The sequence below is a fragment of the Bos mutus genome, chromosome 17 (assembly GCF_027580195.1).
Source record: "Bos mutus isolate GX-2022 chromosome 17, NWIPB_WYAK_1.1, whole genome shotgun sequence".
Classification (NCBI taxonomy): Eukaryota; Metazoa; Chordata; class Mammalia; order Artiodactyla; family Bovidae; genus Bos; species Bos mutus.
The window spans coordinates 7,130,184-7,155,456 of NC_091633.1; the positions used below are offsets into that span (position 1 = coordinate 7,130,184).

The 25,273-nt window shown below is 43.6% G+C and overlaps 1 protein-coding gene across 4 annotated transcripts in view; it reads right to left on the bottom strand.

Annotated features, from left to right (window-relative positions):
* Window positions 1–25,273, bottom strand: part of GRK3 (G protein-coupled receptor kinase 3) — a 121,213-nt gene that overhangs the window by 26,800 nt on the left and 69,140 nt on the right. For 3 of the 4 annotated variants that reach the window (XM_070385943.1, XM_070385946.1, XM_070385945.1), the window contains 7 exons: window positions 21,398–21,459; window positions 18,635–18,686; window positions 16,702–16,793; window positions 15,915–16,014; window positions 9,747–9,825; window positions 6,241–6,371; window positions 3,959–4,053 (listed from right to left, as the gene is read on the bottom strand). In XM_070385943.1, the coding sequence (XP_070242044.1) occupies window positions 3,959–4,053; window positions 6,241–6,371; window positions 9,747–9,825; window positions 15,915–16,014; window positions 16,702–16,793; window positions 18,635–18,686; window positions 21,398–21,459 (611 nt within the window). The remainder of the gene's footprint in view (window positions 1–3,958; window positions 4,054–6,240; window positions 6,372–9,746; window positions 9,826–15,914; window positions 16,015–16,701; window positions 16,794–18,634; window positions 18,687–21,397; window positions 21,460–25,273) is intronic. The other variant, XM_070385944.1, reaches the window with a different exon arrangement.

Sequence of the window (25,273 nt, forward strand, 5' to 3'; positions counted from 1 at the left end):
GGGCACGTGGGAGACTCTCAGAGGTGTGGGCTCCAAAGGGCTCCCCAAAAGCTATTATCTGCAGCTGCATTCCCATCCGTCATCAATTTCCTTCACTGACAGAATGGGTGATGACGTGACACCTTCACGCCGCAGAACACGCGTGGGATGGGCTCAGGGCAGCGCAGGCACTTGAAGAACCCCTTGCGTTCTTATAAGCATTTCTAACTTGCTTATGCTCAGTTTCCTTGAGAATCTGCTCAGACAAGTGACCCTGGATTGTTGATGACTCTGGCTCAACACTAGGACTGGTGTCTTCTCAGCCTCATAGTTCCACCTTGAAAGACTTTTCCGAACAGTGGAAATGGGCACCGGTCCATCCACCGGAAAAGCTCCGCCCCCTGCAATCCAAAGTCTGCCGGCGGGAGGTCAGCAAGCCACGCTATGAGGACATCAGAGATTTCCGTAAGGGGCATCCAAGCCATTTTCTGGGAAGGCTTAATTTCAGTGTGGCCAGGAAAACCTTGGTGGCTTTATAACCTGTAGTTCTCGGGATCAAAACCCAGTCCTGGGATGGGAAGACCTCGACAAGGAGACCTACATGGGGTTAGTGCACATCACGCCTCCGGGTGGACACTGCACACAAAGCAAAGCACTGGGCCGCCTGCCATGTGGTTTCCAGCTCCCTGCCACTCGGCAGCGCCCGAGGCCGCCTGCGCTTCCCACTGCCGGTCTGTGCTGTCCGCGCTGAAAGAACACCTGAGCGAGAGTTGCATTCTTGAAGAAAATCAGCTGGGACTCAGTGAGTCGCTGACGATCTGCTTGATTCCACAATCAGAGTTTTCCTGTGTCGTCTGGTGGCTGCTCCATGGTTCACTTTTAGTTTCTGAGAATCCAATTCCATCATTAAAAGGATGGAGTCGGGGTCAAGATGGGGAACCAACCACAATGCTGCTCTGCCAGCATCAGATGGAGTCCTGGGATCACACCTACCGCTTTGAAAAGACCCGAGAAGCCCAGTTGAGGGTGAGAGTCTGGCCACAACCCTTTAATCTAGTACCAGGTCCATCCTCTCAAAGCCTCGGGGAGTTCAAACGAGTGTAGGGAGCTCGAGCCTTAGAGCCGGACAGAACTGGATTTTAATTCAAGCCCCACGATCTGCCAGGCCTGTGACTTTGCTCAAGTTCCTTAGTTTCTTGGAACCTCAGATTCCACCCCATAAAAAGTCGATGATTACATCCATGCCCTATGTGGGCTTCTAAAGAGCCTCTTGATGGAAGTCTTGAAAGAGGAGAGTGAAAAAGTTGGCTTAAAACTCAACACTCCAAAAACAAAGATCATGGCATCCGGTCCCATCACTTTATGGCAAATAGATAGGGAAACAATGGAAACAGTGACAGACTTTATTTTCTTGGGCTCCAAAATCACTGCAGATGGTGACTGCAGCCACAAAATTAAAAGACGCTTGCTCCTTGGAAGAAAAGCTATGACAAACCTAGACAGCATATAAAAAGCAGAGACATGACTTTGCCGACAAAGATCTGTATAGTTAAAGCTATGGTTTTTTTCAATAGTCATGTATGTATGTGAGAGCCGGACCACAAAGAAAGCTGAGCACCAAAGAATTGATGCTTTTGAACTGTGGTGTTGGAAAAGACTCTTGAGAGTCTCTTGGACTGCAAGGAGATCCAACCAGTTCATCCTAAAGGAAATCCTGAATATTCATTGGAAGGACTGATGCTGAAGCTGAGGCTCCAATACTTTGGCCACCTGATGTGAAGAACTTACTCATTGGAAAAGACCATGATGCTGGGAAAGATTGAAGGCAGGAGGAGAAGAGGGTGGCAGAGGATGAGATGGTTGGATGACATCACTGACTTGACTGACATGAGTTTGAGCAAGCTCTGGAAGTTGGCGATCGACAGGGAAGCCTGGTGTGCTACAGTCCATGGGGTTGCAAAGAGTTGGACACGACTGAGCAACTGAACTGAACAGAACCGAATGAAGACACTAATAACAACATATTCAGGCCGCCAGCCACGTGTTCCTGGGACAGCCAATGCTCCACTCACAGCATGAATGCTGTCCCCACACCAGTCACTTCCTGGACAGTCCCCTGGGCGGCTGTTCTGGGAGGTCAGGGAGCCCGTCTGCCTCAGCCCCGCAGCACCGCCAGCCCTGGGCACACAGCCAGCGTCAACTAGACCCTTACTATGTGCAGGAGGTGACCGCATGCTTACAACCGTCACATGCAGTGAGCAGCACTGTGACAGGCTCTTTGCAGAGGAGAAAAACGAGGCTGGTGCCACGTGGAAGGATTCAAACCCACACCTGTCTCCAAAGCCTCGGTTCTCCGCCTCCTCCACCTAAAAACATACTTCTTCATTGAGCGTTTCTCTTTTTTAAGTAGCGACCTCAGTATCGTCATTTAAACATGGAAGCCAAGCTTCCCGACAGAGTCGGTAGGTTGAACCCTTAATGGATGCGGTTCAGATAACACAACAGACCACCTTTCAGGCCTGGCATGTGAATTACAGTAAGACGTGAGAGAGGCCCTATAAGGGAATGAGTAACCCTGCTTCTGAAAGTTAATTCCTTTGGGAGATTAACTCTTACGAGCTCTTGGGTTCATATTCAGTTGTGACTACCCTAAATTGAAGAAATTAGCATATCAAATAGCTGTGGCATTAAAAATTCAAATGACTCTCTTAAAAATGCGTGATGAACTCCCTGGGAGAGGCTGATATATCCAACCCCAGGTTCTGGCCTCATAATTGTCAAGTGCTGGCAAAATGCTAAGGCTTTTATCACCCTGTCCCACATTCTGCAGGAAGGGAGAGACATCTTTACAGAAACGGCACTAATTGCCATTAATATCTGATCAGAGCTTTAAATGGCAATTCTGATTTAATGCAGCCCCTCGTAAAGTAGTGCAGTTTTAGAACCATTTTACTTCTAGTCTCACACACACAACAAAGGATTTATAGTTTATTTTCTGCATGGATGCATGAAACAAGACCCCTGGGAATTACTTCAAGACCATTCAACACAGCGATGATGCACAATAAGATAGAATGTTAAGAGACTCACTGCTGAGACTGACATACTGAAGAAGAAAATAATTGAGGGAATTTTTTCCACAAACTGCACACCTGTCCATACCTTCTACACAGATAAACTGACAGCAAATAAACAGAAATGAAAACCAGTACATATTCTGTTCTGCCCCTGTTGAGCCCCGGGCAGCCACTACACGCCTGCTGACACTGCAACGGCCTCAGGTTCAGGCAAGTGCTCAGGACGCCGTCAGCACGTGTGGAGAAAGCGCAGCCGCCACTAGAAGCCGTTCAGGGTCCACCGAGGCGGGGGCGGGGATGGCCAAGGGCAGGGGCTTCCGGCAGCGTCCTCTGCATGGAGGACGGATGTAATATTGAAATCTAACAACAGAATCTGCGTGAAAAGTTAGAACTGCAAGTAGAGGATTCTTTTAATTAAAAAAAGAATCCTAATTTTTTTTTTTTTAGGAAAAAAAAAAAAAGGAAATGTTTTGAAAAAGAAGGAGAGAGAGGATGGAGAGAGAAGCGTGACTTCTGGGCCTTCCCTGGAAAGTTCTATGCAGTTGCCTGTGCCCCTTCTTTGGCACATAAGCTGTCACGGTCTACTACGACCGCTGCCCGGAAGATGAAGAGCGTGAGGGTCACAGAGCCAGCACGGACTCGGCTCTGTTGTGAAGGCCCCCATCCCGCCCTCAGCCTCCCTGTCCCAGGCAGCTAACACTGTGATCCCCTGCGAGCCCCCAGAATGGTGAAAGCAAGCACCCCACCCCACTGCTCTCCTCTCCCTCTGACCCAGCATCATCACATGTTGGAAACTACTGCAGACAAGAGAAAACTGGGAGAACAAACGACCATGTTGGGGTCTGAGTGAGAAAGTGAGTCGAACTAGGAAACGACAGTGAACAGTCAATGTGACTACTCACACGCTCGCGTGCGGCTTCTTTTTGGAAAAATCGCAGGCAAGACCAAGGTCTGATATCCTCACGTGTCCATGCTCATCCAGGAGGATATTGGCGGGCTAAAATGAAAGAGAAGGTGATTTCTGTGAGTCCCCAAGGCGTCCCGAGGCTTGGAGAACTCCCACAGTCACAGGCGCTTGCTATCATTATTTCATCACAGTTCTTTCCTACACATGAATTCTAGTACTAATTACATCATCACCTGCAAGTGCGGCCTGAGACCGACAACGACACCTTTCATGTTATCGATAACTTCAGCAGGAGAGTGGCAAGGAGGGATGGAGAAGAGTCTACTCATTTGGCAACGGAACACAGGGCAGGTAACACAGGAGGGTCACTACCACAGTTCATCGCTGTTACAGTATTTCCCTTCCATGCAAGAACCGCAGTCCAGCCGGAATGGGGTGTCTCCCCACAAAGGGAGTGAGTCCACTGGCTCCTCAGCCTCTGTGAACCACTAGGCTTTGAACCGTGGAACACAGCACAGAAAGCAATCTTGTAACAATGTACAAAGTGATGACCTAGGAAATCAAAACATTCCACGGTGCCACACCAATCCTGATAAACGTCATTTCACTTTATTAGGAGAGAATCTATGGAGGGCCTTACCAAATGACCAGATATGATTTTGACTACAACTCTGCTGAAATGTATCCATTAAGATTAGATTTAGTCTGCGTGATCATGGAAAATGAAACTCCCCTCCCTAATATACACTGAATTACAGTCATCTTGGTATTTTTCTGCTGGAGATCAACTATTGTTTTGCTCGAAATAAAAACAATGGCATGCCATTATAAAACTGAAGCATGAATAATCATGAGTGACTAGAATTAAGTTTGAATAGAAATTAGATAATACCACTGCCTACTAAATAGTTTAGAAAACAGAAATACCACATCAAGATGATTCGAGACCGGTTACAGATTTAAATTAAAATGTATTACAATGGCGCTTCGTGGGCTTTCGGCATGCATTTTATTCTTCTGCAAAACTCACCATGAGGAAATAAAATGTCATGTGCCAACCAGGGTCTAATTATTTCTAATTTGATGAAAATACATTTTTTTTTGTCTTCTTTATGCTCCTATGAAGGCTATGGGAGTAATTCTTTAGCTTTGCAAGAGGCTTTGAAAGTTACAAAGTACTTCGTGGAAAAAAAATAATATGCTCAACTGTGAAATATACCATTTCGGATTCTTAGGAGGTAACCTGTTTTAGAAGCCAATCAAAACACATGAGCTCCTTAGAGAAGGGGGCATTATCGGTATACTTGATCTGGTTAACTTGCTTTCAGTTTAACACGGAATTGGAGAGAGGCAAACAGGCTTCTCCGCAGGTTTCACATCCTCCGGAAGCTGCCACGCCTATCACATTTCTTCTCACCATTATTTATACCTTTATGTGCCTGCATGATCATCTCTATAATTTGTCACGGTCCCTTTCATCTGCTCCCCCACCTTCATTCTGCTGGCTACATGAATATCACCTCGGAAGTACCAAGCAAACCACCAACTCCCTCTCTCATGAAGGATCCTCGATCAAGCAAGCATCGTGCTCTGGAATGGAAAAACTGAGAAAGCACCTGCTTCATTCTGTTCAAGTCCAGTAAGACTTTTTAAAGGGAAGCACGGTAAAGAAGCCTCAGTGTGGCAGACTGGGGCTATGGAGTTCTGGAACCTGGAAATGTGCTAGTGACTTTTTTAAGGCAATCTTGAAATCGCCTGAGGTTCAGAGGGTGGGGGAAATTCCGCCGGCTTTCAGGCACCCCATCCCCACCTGATCAGCCCTGCCTCGGTCTTTCCATGTGCGAGTTCACCAGTAGATATGTCCCGTACGACAGTGGTTCTCTGCTTCTTTATCTCTGTACACCTTCTGCCCTCACACCAAGCCAGGGCCAAACCAGTTGCTTGGTGAACATTAACAGAACTATGATCAATTGTAAAATGGGTGACAACAACAAAAAAACACACCCTGCTTTTCATAATTAACTAATTAAAATATCTGAGCTGGCGTATGTGCTGCACCAGGTAGGGAGGAGACAGGGACAACCGGGAAAGACTGGAGTCCCCAGAAAAGAGTTCAGTGTCTGGAGGAGACCGAAATCATGAAGGTGATATTCTGCTCAGGGCTGAGAGGAGGAAAATGATGGGATGCCATGAAAGAGGGGGAGATGCGTGGGGGACCACGACTACCACACGACTGCACGTCGGACAGATGGCGGGGAATCCGGCAGACCTCCTTACCTTCAAGTCTCTGTAAACGACAAACCGATTGTGCATGTGTTCCAGCCCCAGGATGATTTCTGTGGCGTAAAACCGCATCTCCTTCTCAGAAAACACCCCGTGCTGCGAAAGGTGATAGTGCAGGTCACCCCCTGGAATCAGAGACGCAGAGTGTAACTCGGCGCGTGAATTCCAGGGAGACAAGAGTCACAGCCATTGTGCAGAGTCATGGCGCGGTTAGCTCACTTTATGCTTTGTCTACATGTATGATATAGATGTATCATGACTTCTGTAATCTGATGAAACACTTTAAAAAATCCCAGAGAAAACTAAACCATTGAGAAGACCTAGATGCGACAGTGGCCGGGACAATATGAACCCAAGCCTCCGCTCTCGGATGGACATCACAGCTCCCATGTGTACCACTGTGGGGGAGGTGGGACGGGGCGGCGAGCTGATCCTCTGATTACTACAGTCCTGTCTCCTAACTGACTCAACCGATGTAGTGAGGCAGTAGGTGGCTTGGCAACTGGCTCTGTGGATAGTAAATATGGAGACAAAATAAATACACTGCTCATATTGATAGATATTTGAGAAAGCAAATACAGTAAAATTTTAACTGGTAAAAAACCCAGGTGGTTGGGTGTTTGGGTGTCCCCAGTAAAATCCTTTCAATGTTGCGGTATGTTAGAATTTTTCACAATAAAGGGTTAAAAAAGGTCAATGACCATATGGCCTCCAGTTAGAGAGACAGAGAATGCCACCAACAGGGTAAGGGAACGTTCTCATAAACGATAAAGGCGGGGCCGCAGCCGATTCACACAGGTTCACGAGTGTCCACTTCCATTACCTTTGCTTCCCGAAGTATCTTCCTGTTCACACACGCATATTCTTGTGTAACTATTTTCGATCAGCATGTAAAAGATTTCCAGCATCGCTGAAGGCTCCCTGTGCCCACCCCAGGCAGCATGATCAGCTCACAGCCCCTCATTGCAGCCAACTGGACTCTACTCTGACCTCTCCCCTCACATCAATTAGCTTTGCCAGTTCTGACAGTGACACAAATCGAGTCACGCAGGAAATACGCTGCTGTGTCTGGCTGGTTTGCTCATTATTACATCTGTGAAATTCCTTCATGCTGTTGGATGGGTCTGGTTCTAAATCAAAAACTCAAAACATAACTAAAACTTCAACTGAACTTCAAAACAGGTATTCATTTATGGAAATATATGCTTTTCCATTTCAGCCCCTGTTACTAAAAATGCTTTGAATTAATTACATCATGTCACTTTCTAGTATTAGAAAACTGAGTGAGTAAGTGAGTCAAAGCTGCTCAGCTGTGTCTGACTCTTTGCGAACCCATGGACTGCAGCCTGCCAACCTCCTATGTCCATGGGGATTCTCCAGGCAAAATACTGGAGTGGGTTGCCATGCCTTCCTCCAGGGGATCTTCCTGACCCAGGGATTGAACCCAGGTCTCCCGCACTGCAGGTGAATGCTTTACCATCTGAGCCAGGGAAGACGGTTAGAAAAGTACTTTCTGGCCAAAGCTCTTCCTGTATTCTCCAGTTCATCACTGACAGTTTAAAGACTGATATATGGTGGCTCTGGACTAAAGGTACAGACTACTGGTCTAAAATCTGAGCTGGCCCAGAGTCAGTCCTTCAGTTCAGTTCAGTTCAGTTCAGTCGCTCAGTCGTGTCTGACTCTTTGCAACCCCATGAATCGCAGCACGCCAGGCCTCCCCGTCCATCACCAACTCCTGGAGTTCACTCAGACTCAGTCCATCCAGTCAGTGATGCCATCCAGCCATCTCATCCTCTGTCGTCCCCTTCTCCTCCTGCCCTCAATCCCTCCCAGAATCAGAGTCTTTTCCAATGAGTCAACTCTTCGCATGAGGTGGCCAAAGTACTGGAGTTTCAGCTTTAGCATCATTCCTTCCAAAGAAATCCCAGGGCTGATCTCCTTCAGAATGGACTGGTTGGATCTCCTTGCAGTCCAAGGGACTCTCAAGAGTCTTCTCCAACACCACAGTTCAAAAGCATCAATTCTTTGGCACTCAGCCTTCTTCACAGTCCAACTCTCACATCCATACATGACCACAGGAAAAACCATAGCCTTGACTAGACGAACCTTTGTTGGCAAAGTTATGACCAATCTAGGTTGGTCATAACTTTCCTTCCAAGGAGTAAGCGTCTTTTAATTTCATGGCTGCAGTCAACATCTGCAGTGATTTTGGAGCCCCAAAAATAAAGTCTGACACTGTTTCCCCATCTATTTCCCATGAAGTGATGGGACCAGATGCCATGATCTTTGTTTTCTGAATGTTGAGCTTTAAGCCAACTTTTTCACTCTCCACTTTCACTTTCATCAAGAGGCTTTTTAGTTCCTCTTCACTTTCTGCCATAAGGGTGGTGTCATCTGCATATCTGAGGTTATTGATATTTCTCCCGGCAATCTTGATTCCAGCTTGTGTTTCTTCCAGTCCAGCGTTTCTCATGATGTACTCTGCATATAAGTTAAATAAACAGGGTGACAATATACAGCCTTGACATACTCCTTTTCCTATTTGGAACCAGTCTGTTGTTCCATGTCCAGTTCTAACTGTTGCTTCCTGACCCGCATACAGATTTCTCAAGAGGCAGATCAGGTGGTCTGGTATTCCCATCTCTTTCAGAATTTTCCACAGTTTATTGTGATCCACACAGTCAAAGGCTTTGACATAGTCAAAAAAGCAGAAATAGATGTTTTTCTGGAACTCTCTTGCTTTTTCCATGATCCAGTGGATGTTGGCAATTTGATCTCTGGTTCCTCTGCCTTTTCTAAAACCAGCTTGAACATCTGGAAGTTCACGGTTCACGTATTGCTTGCTAAAGCCTGGCTTGGAGAATTTTGAGCATTACTTTACTAGCGTGTGAGATGAGTGCAATTGTGCGGTAGCTTGAGCATTCTTTGGCATTGCCTTTCTTTGGGATTGGAATGAAAACTGACCTTTTCTAGTTCTGTGGCCACTTCTGAGTTTTCCAAATTTGCTGGCATACTGAGTGCAGCACTTTCACAGCATCATCTTTCAGGATTTGAAACAGCTCACCTGGAATTCCATCACCTCCACTAGCTTTGTTCGTAGTGATGCTTTCTAAGGCCCACTTGACTTCACAATCCAAGATGTCTGGCTCTAGATGAGTGATCATACCATCATAATTATCTGGGTCATGAAGATCTTTTTTGTACAGTTCTGTGTATTCTTGCCTTCACAGTTGGCTTTTAAATACACTCCTGTCTTTGGCCTATGAATCTTTCCTAAAGTTGAGGGCCAGTTGACTGCAGTCAACTTTTTAAAATGAAGTTGAACTGGAAATTCAAAGAGTGAAAGGTTTCCTTAAACTTGAGGGGGAATCTAATTATCTGAAAGACCCAAATGGCCAGTCTGTCTGGAGCAATGCAAGCTAAGATCAAACATCCTGAAACAAACAAAAGCAGCACGGCAGAGTCACTCAGTGTATTCAGACTCCCCACGTCTTGCTTACCGTTCATCAGATCCAAGATGAAGCACAGTTTATCTGGAGTGTGGAAGGCATAGGTCATACAGACGATGAAAGGACAATCCTAGAGTGGAAAAAAAAAAAAATATATATGTATACACACATGTATAAGAAAAGCAAAATCTGTCCTGGAAAGTATATCTACTACCAAGTGCCACCTATACATTTCTTTTTAAAGCCATGACACTGCCCTGTATAAGAAACACAGACACCTATGTGGTAACTTAAACAGACCCAGGAAAGGGAGCCTGATTCCATGGGGAAAAAAAATGCACAGAGATACAAACACTGCTAATTGGAGATGAACTCCGAGACGCTCTGTCGCTCTGATTAAGTCATGACTCCCCGATCTGTATCTTCAAAAGACTCAGATTCTACGGAAAAATATTAGTGCCTTGCTAGTCCTGCTGGTCTACACTTTGGTTCTGGTTATAGTCACATATCCATTTCAATGTCTGATTCTGAACGGGAAGAACCTTTATCATGGGGAGAAATGTTACTGATATTACTGTCTTGAAACACTAACAATAAAAATGGAATTTACTCAGCTTTGAAAGTAGAAAATATACCAGGGTGGAGGATAGAATAACTCAATTAAAGATGAGGTAAAGATGTTAATTTTCTCCCAAATTAATCTATACATTCCATGTAAACAAAATGGAAATTGACAAACTCATTCCCATATTTATATGGAAATGTAAACAACCAAGAAAAGTTCAGATAACTCTTGAAGAAAACTAAAGCTGAAACTTCTGTTCTTCAGAAGACACCATTAAGAGAGTAAGAAAGGCAAATAACAGAATGGGAGGAGGTACTTGAAATCCACATGTATCTTGAATATATAAAGAACCTTCATCAATCAATAAAGAAAAAAGCAAACAACCCAACAGGAAAATGGCATGACAATAACAACAACAATACTGGATATATGTTACTGAGTATCAAACAGTCTGTAAGTCTTTAAACAGACGCTAGACCTCAGCTGTCCGCCAAGGGAATGCAAACTGCAAACCACAACGTTTCATCACGAAAACAAAGGAGAATGACTAAACTCACAAAGACTGATGGTACCAAGTGTTGCAAAGACACGGAGTTAACGGGACTTCCAATGTGGTAGCTGGGAGGCACAATCGTACAACCACTCTCACCAGGCGTTTGACGGCATCTGCCGACGCTGATCACTACCTGCAAAGCCTATGAGCTGGAAATTCCAGCCTAGGGTATTTACCTAACAGTAGTCTGTACTCATGTGCCCCAAGGGACCTGCATGAGCATGGTCCTCACAGCACTATTCAAAACAGCCCCAACCAGGAATAATCCCACTGTCTACCGACAGGAGGATGGGCACACGAACTGTGGCATGATGGAATACTACAGAGCAGGGGCTGCCAGACTCCTTCTGCAAATGGGCTAGACAGGAAATAGTTTAAGCTTTTCAGGCCCCATCCAGTCCCTGTCACATAGGTTTCTCTGCTTCTTTTCTCTTGACAATTTCTTCTCTTCTTTTGCTTAAAAAAAAAAAAATTTCTCAGTTCATAGACTGTGAACACAAGCCAGATTTGGTCCCCAGGCCACACACATAGCCTGGTGACCCCTGCTATTTAGCTACAGAAGGTGCTGTTGCTATGAGCAACGACTCAGCTGCATCTCGCAAGCAATACTGAGAGAAGCCAGACACAAAAAGAATACATTTATATACAGTTCCAACAGGGGCGGAGCTAAATTCCAGCGTCAGACATCTGGGTAGCAGTTAGCCTGGGCATGGGGTAAGCAGCTGAAAAGGGTAAAGGGAGACTTCCGGGACGTGGGTGACTTTCTGTCTCTTGACCTGGGTTCTAGACACACGCGTGTGCTCCCTGGTGAAAACCCCCTAGATCTAGCACGAGGTCCCACTGAGATGCATGCTCAGTGAACACCTGCCACTCAACTGAGTCAAATGACAAACAGAAGCCGAGAATTATTACATTCTACAGAACACACTCAACAGAGTACTCTGTGAACAGAATTCACTTTGCTCACACCTATAGATGAAGGGCATACAGATGAATTTGTGTGGACACATGCCTGTGTGCTCAGGATTCAAGAACTTGAACTCAATTTCCACAAGTCTTCTGGAGGAAATTCATTTTGTGGTTACCTTGTTTTCCTTAAGAGTTCAGTTGAGATTTATTTTGTTTTATATAGTCGTAAAATAAAGCTGCTGTCCTTTATCTGTTAAAAGCTATCCGGTTCTTGGGGGCTGGGAGGCACCATCCTAATTGGAGCCCCATCAGTATTTCACCAGACCTTTTCATAGTCTGCTGGTGACGACTCATTCTGCTCTAAATATCATGCTCCTTCCTTAATGGGGTTCCCCACGTACTCTGGTTCCTGATCTAATGAGCAATTCATCCCTAGAGCAGACAAGTGGGTGGACCAGGAACTTAGTGAAGCCTGGGTCTTTTCCCGCTTGAGACAGCAACTCCACTCACTTCACCCAGGGGACCAGCAGAGCCTGGAAAGGGGTATTTCTGAACAGACAGTGTTCAATCCTTCTAAGGACAGCCCTGAGAAAACAGCAAAAGGTCAAAGTGGAGTTAAGATACTATGTTATTAAGATGGGACACGAATTGGAGATTTAGAGTCATAGGCTACTCCAATAGGAAGTGCTCTTCTAAAAAAAAAAAAATCACCTGGTCCAAATTCTTTATTTTAAAGACGAGGAAACTAAACACTGCCCCCTCCCCCCACCTCCTAAAAGGGAAATGACTTGCCTGAGGCCACAAAGAAATCTGATAGCCAGCCAAGATTCAAACCCCAAGTCTCCCACTCTGGACCCTCGCCAGACCCTGTCCTGTCACTCCACCTACAAAGGTAACGTTTCCATAGCAACGTAAAATCAAAGCTCGGTTAAAGGGATGTGATTTGGTTATCTCTAAGGAGTTCACTGACCAGGATCCCTCATCTCTTAGGCCCTGAGCAGATGGCATCTTGAGTCTCAGGCGGGGTCTGAGACACAAAGAACTGAATGCTGACCCACAGAGACAAACAGGCAGCAGTTTAATAATGATGTTAGCACAGTTTCTAAGATAATTATGGTAAGATGTTCTGTCTTGATTACAAATTCAAGGTGAATAAGAACTAGGAGGTTCTCATAGGTGGATCCTTAAATAAAAGCTCTTAAGCAAGGAATTATCTCCTTTTTTTTAAGGTTTTTTTTGGGGGGCGGGGGGCATGCAGGATCTTAGTTCCCCAACCAGGGATTGAATCTGTGTCTCCTGCACTGGAAGCATGGAGTCTTGACCACTGGACTGCCGGGGAAGTCCCAGGAACTGTCTTCTTTGATTTCCTAGTGAGCGAAACAGTTCACATTTTGCAGGAACTTAAACTGTATTAAAACAGACCACAAAGTAGTCCTCCAGAAAAGTTCTCCACCCTGCAGTCAGAGAAACCCTTTCAGAATTGCAAGGCTTATTAAATGGCTGTAAAGATTTTCTTTTTTTTGGGTAAAGATTTTTAAAAGTCCTCAGGCCTGGTCCAGAAAGCTCTTTCTGCTGGTCTGGCCCGTCTGCTTCCCTCTCTCCCCAGCTTCCCCGTGTGGTCCTCACCACATCACTTCAGAGCCCAGCAGTGCTGACCTGTGAGTCCCCAGAGCACCCGTGCTCAGGACTCACACACACCCTAGCGTCCCCTCCGACCCCAGAGGACCGCCCTGTTAAATGCCTTCTGAGCACCACAGACCTCTCTTTCACAGCTCTTGTCACATGTTCCAACAATCGACACATGTCTGAGATTCTCTGAGTAAACACTGCTGTCTCTCATTTTATGCAGCCCTATAAGGGCAAAGACCAAATTTGCGTTTTGGGACTCCTGTCTGGTAGCGGAGTACCTGGCACAATCTAAGACTCAAGGATGATCAGGAAATGAATAAGCAACACTCCTCATGAATAACGGACTGACTTAATAAAGGTGCTGATGGCTCCTCCCAGTAATGGACATACTTGCCCTGATTCCTTTTTCATGACCCAAAAGTTACAGAATAAAACTGGGAACAGTACTTCTTATTGCCTCTTCTGGGGGTGAGAAGTAGGAATTCTCAATTTGAGATTGAAACAGTAAAACAACCTCCAAGCAGAAAGAAAACTCTGATGGTGACTCCAGCTTATTTCCATGCCAACACCTTAGGTAATCATATTGACACAAGCTGATCAACAATTTTAAACTAAAGGTTACTTAAATCCTACAAACTATAGCCTTTGATCAACAAAAATGACTCTAAATAACTTTACTACAATTCTTTTGGTTAAATTATGTACTTATAATGTTTTTAAAAATGCTAAACTGTCTTGATATTTGAATAAAAAGCAGAAACTAGTCTTAAATTAGTTCAAAGCAGTAGCCCAACATAACTGCAATTTTTTATTTACCCCCTTATGGGCAGACCAGTGAGGAATTCTACAACTACTTAATCACATTCTATTCACCTAAATAAAACAAAAATGCTACATGAAAATTAAAATTGTTCATATATTTTTCCAACACCCTCAATTTTTTTCCATAGGCTCTCCTGGGAATAAACATCCAAGGCTTTGAGATAAGACATTAAAAATCAGCATTTTAATAAAGCACTTAAAGTCTGCAGTAAGCACACATTCACATCTGAAATGAAGACGGAGACATTTCCAACAGATACTAGAAACCAACGTCATTCACGTTGATTCCAATACAGTGCGCAGCCACTCAGATTCCATTCCAATCAGTTAAACTCTTGGTCACACACACAGAGTCACTCCGACTTGAAACGTTTAATGTCTGCATGTTGGCACGTAGAGGTGCACAATTGGACATTACCGTTCACAGTGATGGCATTTTCATCTGTTATAGTTAAACTGAATTATGATATTCATTGACTTCAATAGTAAATAGCCTTTCTAGAAGCACTTAAAACTAACACTAGAATAACATATACCACAACACAATAAATATATTTGGTGACAAGAAAGCATGGCGCCTACAAAGGGATGAGAAAAGAACACTGGGCTCGTTTAGGAAGTGCAGGGACTCTGGGCAAAGAAAGATGTGCCTGGATCTCAGGTTCCTTGCTTATCAGCTAAAAGGAATGCCTGAGTGATCATGAAGATCTGAGTCTTTGAAAACCTCTAGGTGAAGGTGACCTTATTCAGAACCCAGCTGTGGCAGCTGGAGGTACCCCTAGGCTCTGTGCCTCACTTGCCAGGGTACACAGGCAACGCCCAGGTTTCTGGGACCATGGGTTTTTCTGGGTGTCTTTATATATATCTGCCCGAGTAAATAAAAGCTGAGATTTTGGTCCCGGGTGATGCCATTAATAGGAAAAGAAATCAGAGCGGAATGTTGCTTTACAAGTCAAGACGACACAGGGTGAAGCTGGCTTTGACATGTGATGAGCTCAAAAAGACAGCTGGTCCAGTGGGCAGAGACACAGCGCTGGAGACGGAAAAGACCAGCATCCACAGCAGGGAAAGGGGGCAAGTGCTAAGGAGACAGGGTCCCCTCCAAATTAAATAGGACTGGCTGCTGCTGCTGCTAAGTCGCTTCAGTCGTGTCTGACCCTGTGCAACCCCACAGACGGCAGCCCACCAGGCTCCTCTGTCCCTGGGACTCTGCGGAGCATCCAAAGGGATAGCTGGGGGTTGACGAAGCCACCTTACTTCCTCTCTGTCTGTGAAGGAGGGAAGCAACATTCCGCTTACTTTTCCTCCTCTGGGTTAGTCCTTCGCTGTCATGCAGCCAATTCTTAACTATTGCAGGTGATTCTTTGGTCACTGATATGATTATATTCTGCCATCTCTGTCATATTCCACAAAGAAGGAAGTCATAAATGGGCAGTGAGGGGACAAGTGGTCAGTGTGCGTGGCAGTGGCCGGTAGTATGTTCCTACTTCCCAACTCAGACAGGGGTCATCTTTGAATTATTATTTATATTAATTCAGTGCTGCTGCTCCCTGCTATAAATTCTAATCCCCTCAAGAACTGGCTAGCTGCATAATTCACCAGGGGGAAAAAAAAAAAAAAAAAAGCTGTATCTTAAATAAATTGTCCTGATATCAAAAAAAAAAAAAAAAAAAAAAACCCCACCAAATAAATAGACACACACACACACACACAAATGCAATGTTCAAAACTGAATACTCACTCCTGTGCTCACCAGGGACAACATGATCCTTTCATTTAAGGCTAAGGTTTCTCCCTGTTTCATCTTGATTCTCTTCTTATCCAAGCATTTCATTGCATACCTAGAACCATAAATAGTACTGAAGAAAATCTATACAGAAAATATATTTAAGTGGACTTAAATGATACACATCATATTGGGGGAAGTTTCTAAAAATTCGGGAAGTCTTTTAAAGCAGCAAAATGCTTCTAAGAGACTAAGGGAATCTGAATAAAGTGGAGACTTCAGTCAGTAACAGCACATCAATATCTGTTCATTCATTGTAACACGTGTCCTGTACTACGGTAAGAGGGACGTGGAGTACATAGAAACTCCCTGTACTATTTTTTTGCTCCTTTTCTCCAAACCTAAAATTATTCTGAAGTGAAAAGGCTATTTAAAAAAAATCAAGCAATAATTAAGATATTCCTATTCTTATATGAATTGACATTTCAGCTAAATAAAATAAATAAAATAATAAATAAAGTAGATACACAAAAAATTCAGGGCAATAAATTTTGTATGTATCCCTGCTGTCTAGTACTTGTGTGTGTGTGTGTGTGTATGTGTGTGTGTTTTGTAGGGGTGGGGCCTGTACTATAATATTTAGTGTGTAGGAATTGTGAATTAAGCACTGGTCAAGATTTTATAAGCGTGTAGAGGGTAAGAGTCTAAAACACTGCTCATCAACTAAATGGGATTTTCTTTGAATGTGAGTATAAAACCCTCTTAATATTCCCAGCAAAACATACAAGTGTAGAACACTTACATCTTTCCAGTGTCTGCTTTCCTGCAACCGTATACTTCACCGAATCCTCCTCGTCCAATGATCCGATGCACGCTGAAATCATTCATGGTCAACTGTGAATTTAAAATGCGACACAGAAATGTAAAACTGTGTAAAAACTATCCCACCGTTTTCATGCAAAACATACACAGTTATTGAAACAGTGATTCTGACACTGCTGCCCTTTCGGCGACTGGACCTGCAAGCTGAGAGGTAAGAGGCACAGGTGGCAGGACATTCCAGAACCGCCTTCGATGTAAACTGCACAGGATGCAAACCGCGGAGGCGACTGGGAAGACGACCCGGTGGGAGCCCATTGTTTTATCCAGTCCCATGAATGCTGGATTATAAGGTACACACTTTCAAGATAAGTGAATGTGAAATTTCCAGGCAGACTACAAAGTGAACTCGGCTACTCTGAAGCTGAAAGTTTGGCAACAGTTCAGCCATTCCACGAACTTCTGTGGTAGAAAAATAGGTCTGCATCAAGGGCATCTATGCTCTCCTAACAGTTGGGCCATATGATCAGAAAGTCCAATGAATGCTGGCCATGTGAATTTTTTTATCAAAAGCATCAGTAAGTAGAGAGGACTCATGCTGGGCATGTGAATGTGAAACCAGACGGAGTGTGAGTAACTCGATGAAGAGGCTTTCATTCATAAGCACTAGGCTTTCATCAATATCATCTCAGCAATGCCTTGCTTCCCAAGAAGTTTTCATAGCATCAGATGGTACAAAGGCAGAGAGATAGTCCTATGTTCATGATAAGAGGCCATCAGACAACAGCAAATGCTTTTTGTTACGTATCCTGGCAAAAGAAGGGTCAGATGCTTGAAGGGTTTCTCCAGACAACCCTTCAGACATCATGTCTGCAGCCAGGCAGGGGCATCTGGCCCTCGAGCTTCACATTTGCTGCTCAGAGGACAGAAGGACATGAAGACGTGAGGACACCACGTCTGCTAAAGGAGCACAGGCACAGGAAGATCCACAGCAGAGATAAGGTTTTTTGGTTTTGTTTGTTCGTTTTTTGGCCATGCGGATGCATGCAGGATCGGACCCTCGTTCCCTGCAGTAGAAGCATAGGATCTTAATCACTGGACTGCTCAGGAAGTCCTGTTATTTTTTAAAATGTGTCACTGCCTCTTGCTTCTCAATCCTGCAGGAAATGGGGCAGAGAGGGGAAATTGAAATGAAAAAAACAAAACACAAACAAAACAAAAAACCCACTTCTGTGAATGGTACTGTTAAACTAAAAAAAATTTTTTTTAAAAAATCAAAAACAGAATCCAGTTATTTCTTTTTCTCAGTTGCAAACCTTTGTGGAGGGAGAGCACAAGGGAAAGGGGAAGAGAAGCAAACACTCTAAAAGTGAAGTAAAGAATGTGCCCCAGAATTCCTGACACGGAAAAGCTAAGAGAAGACGTAGTATTAGGGGATACAAGCTAGGAAGTATCCCGCCTTTGAGGACTGCTTTCATCATTCTCAAAACAATAAAAAAGATGCAACTGCGGGCTAGTAAGAGATATCATCATGTTTATTACACGACTGCACCTAATAAGAAAAAAAAACAAGGCAATTTACCAGGATAGCAAATGACAGGGGCACAGGAATCACACGATGCAGAAGACTTGTATCTTTACTACTATTTCTATTCAAAGCTTAATTATGGCTTAAAATATCCTTCCTTAAATAAATAAATGCATTCTTACATGAATATGAAAAAAGAGGACGAAAACTCAAAGTGTGTACAACTGGATATGGGAGGATGGATTTTTCATGCGTAAAGCTGTAAGCAGGACATCTGTTTGGGCAGCATGTTACCCTTGGGAGTATGCTGCTGAATAAAATATTTTCTCACGAAACTGAGCCAAAGGAAGTTTTTATTTAAAAAAATAAAGGCAAAGATGATACTCACATGGATATTTAATTCCACGTTTTTCCACTGACAAAATCTAGTAAACTTGTCACTGAAAAAGAATGTGAGGAATTACTGAAAAGTTAAATATCACGTTAACTGAGAAACTAGCTTTGTATACTTGTGTGACTTCTCGGAGTGAGCTTTCATAAATATTTTTTTCACAAAGCATTTGCCTAGCATTCAAGGCTTTATTTTACGATTCAAATTGAAATCTTCATGTTTCTGCTTTAATTGTCATTATGTTATGGTAACAATCTTTATCTGAGTCGGTACTGTACAACAGACAGGTAACAGATGACTCATAAGTAATTTAATTTTAATAATGTATCTTATTTGAACCAATATATCAAAAATTATCATTTCCACATGTAATCAATATAAAATTTTAATGAGATAGTCTACATCCTTATTTTTGTGTTGCTTTGAAAGTGAAAATCACTCAGTTGTGTCCAACTCTTTGTGACCCCAAGGAATATACAGCCTCTGGAATTCTCCAGGCCAGAATATTGGAGTGGGTAGCCTTTCCCTTCTCCAAAGGATCTTCCCAACCCAGGGATCGAACCCAGGGCTCCAGCATTACAGGTGGATTCTTTACCAGCTGAGCCACAAGGGAAGCCCAAGAACACTAGAGTGGGTAGCCTATCCCTTCTCCAGGGAATCTTCCCAACCCAGGAATCGAACCGGGGTCTCCTGCATTGCAGGCGGATTCTTTACCAACTGAGCTATCAGAGAAGCCCCTGAAAGTGGTTTGAATTCACTGCTTTGAAACCCAGTGTGTATTTTGCATTTATAGCCCATTTTTATGTAAATCTTCTTCATATAGAGAACAGACTTACGGTTCTCTGTATGAGAGAGGATGAGAGGGGTGGGAGAGGGCTCGATTGGGAGTTTGGGATAAGCAGATATAAACTATTACATATAGGATGGATAAATGACAGAGTCCTATTGTATAGCACCGGGAACTAGATTCAACACCTTGTGATAAACCATAATGGAAAAGAATAGGAAAAAGAATATATACATATATGTATAGCTGAATCACTTTGCTGTACAGTAGAAATTAACACTGCAAATCAACTATACTTCAACACAATTAAAAAAAAAGTGAATGGTCAATTCAGTGAGAGACAGTGACTGTGCAGGTTTACCTGGATACACAGTGAAGTTATAAGACCTCTTCCCCAATTTCAATTACCATCCCCCTTTCTCCCCTCTCCCCCAAGGGTCACAGAACAATGAGCTGACCCAAGAGTTTGGGAAAAGTCAGGTCTTTAGAATCAGCAGCCATGGAGACAGCCCAAGACTCAGCTGAATCTTAGCCCTGAACCAGTGCCCTGGCCCCTCAGTTCCATGCCACTGCTTTTTGGCAAAGCCCCTCTGGTCCTGCTCAGAAAATGTAATCATTTGTATGCAGATTCGTTTCCCACAGTACTGACTCTACTCCAAGATAAAATTATCTCTTGAACTCTGGTAGAATCTTGATACAACTTTTTTCAAAAATTACTTTAGTTCTGTGAACATGTGGAGAAGAAGGAAAAAAAAAAAACAAAAACACTGAAGCATTTGTCCTTAAAGGGCAATTACTGAACAGCTGTGGGCTGCTCCCACCCTGAGGCTCAATCATCACGACAACTGTCTAGAAATTAGCCAAGTTTACAGAGACGAGCAGAATCCATGTGAATGCAGATTCAGAGTCAGAACGTCCAATCCCTAAGGTGCGTCATCACAGAGGAACACTCAGAACGCCGAAGGGCTGACTCTCGGGTGCCTGGGAAGCATGGGAACACTTTCATAGGCATCCCTGAAATTTTTTAAATTTACCTTTTTTAAAAATATCATTTTACCTTGGAGCACAGCTGATTCACAATGCTGTGCTAGTTTCAGATGTACGGCAAAGGGACTCGATTACACATACACGTATATCTATTCCTTTCAGATTCTCTTCCCCTTTAGGTTATTATAAATATCAAGCAGAATTCCCTGCACTACACAGTAGGTTCTTGTTAATTATCTAGAAAGTTTTCAGGATTTTATGTGACAAACATACTCTATAGTTTGAGTAACCCAAAGGGACACATTTATTGGGTACATTAAGACAGACATGACCAAAGACATCTGCCAATACACCTAAATTCTACTGTGTAAAGAATCAAGAAAAGGGCTGTCTCATTTTTAAGGATATGACTTTAACATATAAACAAATGAACTGAATATAGACTCATGTTTGCATTAGCAAATGTGTCCCAATAAGATACCTTCAATATTGAGGTTCCCTAGTCTATTTACATTTTGGATCATTTGGAAACTAAAAAACTAAAAGTCAAAGGGATGTTAATATATACAAATCCTAAACTATACGGGGTACAAGCTAGTACAAAGCCTGGCACAGAGCACATGGATAATAAATGTTTGTTGAATGAATAAATTAACACATTTTAAGGATAGCATTTATGGGGTAACATGAGGTATACCTACACAGTACAAGATTTAAATATCATAGCCCAGTCAGTAAAGATTCTTCCTGCAATGCAGGAGACCTGGGTTTGATTCCTGGGTTGGAAAGATCCTCTGGAGGAGGAAATGGCAACCCACTCCAGTATTTTCACCTAGAGAATCCCATGGACAGAGGAGCCTGGCAGACTACAGTCCACGGGGTCGCAAAGAGTCGGACACGACTTAGCAAATAAACCGCCATACTAACATAATGTTACATGACAAACATATCTCAACAAAAAAGACTTTGTACACAAAGCTTCATACCTTTCCATGAATTTTTGAAAAATGCTGCCTCGGAGACTTTCACAAATTTCTTCTATGTATGGCTGGAAAGGATGGAAAAGAAATTCCACACTGCATCAGTAAGAACACAGTAAAGTGAAAAACACAAGTGGATGAGACTCAGATGTGCTGCTGCTGCTAAGTCACTTCAGTCGTGTCCGACTCTGTGCGACCCCACAGACGGCAGCCCACCAGGCTCCCCCGTCCCTGGGATTCTCCAGGCAAGAACACTGACTGGGTTGCCATTTCCTTCTCCAATGCATAAAAGAGAAAAGTGAAAGTGAAGTCGCTCAGTCGTGTCCGACTCTTCACGACCCCATGGACTGCAGTCCACCAGGCTCCTCCATCCATGGGATTTTCCAGGCAAGAGTACTGGAGTGGGGTGCCACTGCCTTCTCCACAGATGTGGTGAGGTTGCCAACTATGTGCTCCCATAATCATCAATAACCTCAGATATGCAGATGACACCACACTTATGGCAGAAAGTGAAGAACCAAAGAGCCTCTTGATGAAAGTGAAAGAGGAAAGTGAAAAAGTTGGCTTAAAACTCAGCATTCAGAAAACTAAGATCATGGCATCTAGTCCCATCACTTCATGGCAAATAGATGGGGAGACAATGGAAACACTGACAGACTTTATTTTTGGGGGTCTCCAAAATCACTACAGATGGTGACTGCAGCCATGAAATTAGGAGAGGCTTGCTCCTTGGAAGAAAAGTTATGACCAACCTAGATAGCATATTAAAAGGCAGAGACATCACTTTGCCAACAAAGTCCATCTAGTCAAAGCTGTGGTTTTTCCAGTGGTCATGTATGGATGTGAGAGCTGGACTATAAAGAAAGCTGAGTGCCGAAGAACTGATGCTTTTGAACTGTGGTGTTGGAGAAGACTCTTGAGAGTCCCTTGGACAGCTAGGAGATCCAACCAGTCCATCCTAAAGAAAATCAGTTCTGAATATTCATTGGAAGGACTGATACTGAAGCTGAAACTCCAATATTTTGGCCACCTGATGCGAAGAACTGACTCATCTGCAAAGACCCTGATGCTGGGAAAGATTGAAGGTGGGAGGAGGAGGGGACGACAGAGGATGAGATGGTTGGAGTGCATCACCAATTCAACTGACAGGAGTTTGAGTAAACTCCGGAAGTTGGTGATGGACAGGGAGGCCTGGCGTGCAGCAGTCCATGGGGTCCCAAAGAGTCAGACATGACCGAGTGACTGACCTGAACTGACCTAATGGCACCTGGGACTCGCCCTCCTCAGCGCCTGTGCAGTTTGCACCAGTGGATTCAAGGCCATGACAACTTGCTTAGTCGTTATCTACGCCACTCAATGGCACGTTCCCTGAAGGCAAGGACAGGTCTGTCCTGTGTGCCACTGCGTCTCTACTGTCTGGCACAGCTCATGGCAAGTCACAGACACGCCTTAAATGCCTGGAATTAGCTTCATGGGCATGTGGCCCATGCGGTCCCACAGAAGAGCCCAGTCCTTGGTATGGTGCCCTCCTGTCGCCATCTTGAAATTTCTGAACAAGGACCCCATGTTTACATTGTGTACTGCGCCCTGTAAATTACGTAGTGGCAGCCTGTGAACTACAATTAATTATATGATTGCCATTAATTACAATTACCATAAATGATCTGCATTAATATTGAGTTTCAAAGACTAAAAGTGAAGGAACCCATGGAGTAAAGCTTTTTTTTAATTAGCTATTTGCAAGGTCTTTGAGCAAGTTCATGGCTAAGCCGAGATTAAGGCAAGGACTCCTGGCTCACATGTGTGGGGCTCTTTCCCTATGGAAAACAATCTGCTTCAATTTCATGCCACTTTACACATTATCAAATAAACTGCATAAATTTATTTCCCATGGGGTAGTCTTCAAATCAAGAGTGATAAAAATATCAAATCCCAATACTTCACAACTCAGCTTAGGGGCAATTAGCTAGTTCTGGAAAATATCGTGATACCCTACTCTCTCCCTGAATGATAGAAATTTAATGTTTTCTGTGTCTTTGTAGATCATCCTAAAAATGTGCAAAAAAGAAGGACCAGACATCAGAAGACTTCCAAGGCAAGTGATCACACGAGGAAACGTACAGAAGCCACAGTCAGCAACACGGTCGATGAGACCCCTGCAGCCCGCCTGGGAGCTTTCCCTTCCTACCATGGGGCTAAGCTAGCCTCTGCCCCTTGGCAGGGCCATCAGTGTCTTGGGCAGGGCCCAGGGCGTGGTCACTACAGCCAAGTGGACTTGTTCCCTCCTTAGTAACAGGGGAAGCTGACCTCTCTCTCTCTGAAGCTTTTTGCAACTCTGAAGTCCTATGTGTCTACAAGCAAAGATAACAGTCATCTTCACCAAGTCTTCTAGATGCTAAACACCAAGGCCACAAGTCTCAAGAGGTTCAGAAGACATCAAGTGTGGAAAGATGTATGAAAGACTAAATTTGTATGTAACAGATTTTCTATTTACAGAAACTCTTAACATTTTTTCCTATTTTATAAAACATCCTGTACCAGAAATTCTTAAGACCAGATATGATACACCACACTGCCACTTTCAACATGAAGGACCACAAATGTGTCAGGTAAGCAATGCAAAAGCCAAACTTCAATAGTGGGGTCATGAGCAAATGACCCCACTGCTCTGATTCTTGGTTTCCTCAATCTGTAAGATGGGAGAGTTACATCTAATCTGCAAGGCCATTGTGAGGATTTAATAAGATTCAGAACACCAAGACTTCCCCGGTGGCTCAGACGGTCAAGAATCCGCTTGCAATGTGGGAGACCTGGGTTTGATCCCTGGGTTGGGAAGATCCCCTGGAGGAGCACATGGCAATCCACTCCAGTATTCTTGCCTGGAGAATACCATGGACAGAGGAGCCTGGCAGTCTATAGTCCATGGGGTTCGCAAAGAGTCGGACACGACTGAGCCACTAAGCTCAGAACACCGAGAGCCAAACACGGGGCCTGGCACATTCCAGGAACCTAAATGTAAGCCAGGACTCCTCCCAACTCTTGCCAGCAAATGTACCTGTGCACTTAATTATTGCTAAAGTCAACTTTGCAAACAAAAAGAATAAAAAGCATTTTGTATTTATTTTCAGAGCATGTTTTTAACTACCTTGCTCTACTTGATAAGAAATTTTACCTCAGGCATCACACTTTGCGATGTTTAAGTATACGATAAACCTACAGCAATCAAAATAGTATGGTACTGACATAAAAACAGACCTTATGGATCAATGGGACAGAACAGAGTTCAGAAATAAATCCACACACCTACGGTCACTTGATCTTTGACAAGGGCATCAAGCATTCAGTGGGGAAAAGACAGTCACTTCAATAAATGGAGCATGAGATTGGACCCTTACTTCACACCATATATAAAAATAAACTCAAGATGAATTAAAGACTTAAATATAAGACCTGAAACCATACAACCAGAAGAAAACACAGGAAAAAGCTTCTTGACACTGGTTTGGGTGATGATTTTTTGCATATGACATCAAAAGCTCTGGCAACAAAAGCAAAAACAAACAACTGGGATTGCATCAGACTAAAAAGCTTCTGCAGAGCAAAGGAAACAATTAACAGAGTGAATAGGCAACCTGTAGAATGAAAGAAGTTATTTGTAAACCATATGATATGAGGTTAATATTCAAAACATACGAGGAACTCAACTCAACAGCAAAAGCCCAAATAACCCAATTCAAAAGTGGGCTGAAGCCCTGAATAGACATTTTTCAAAAGAGATAATAAATGGCCAATAGGCATATGAAAAGGTGCTCAGCATCACTAATCATCAAGGAAATGCAAATCAAAACCACAGAGAGATATCATCTCACACCTGTCAGGATG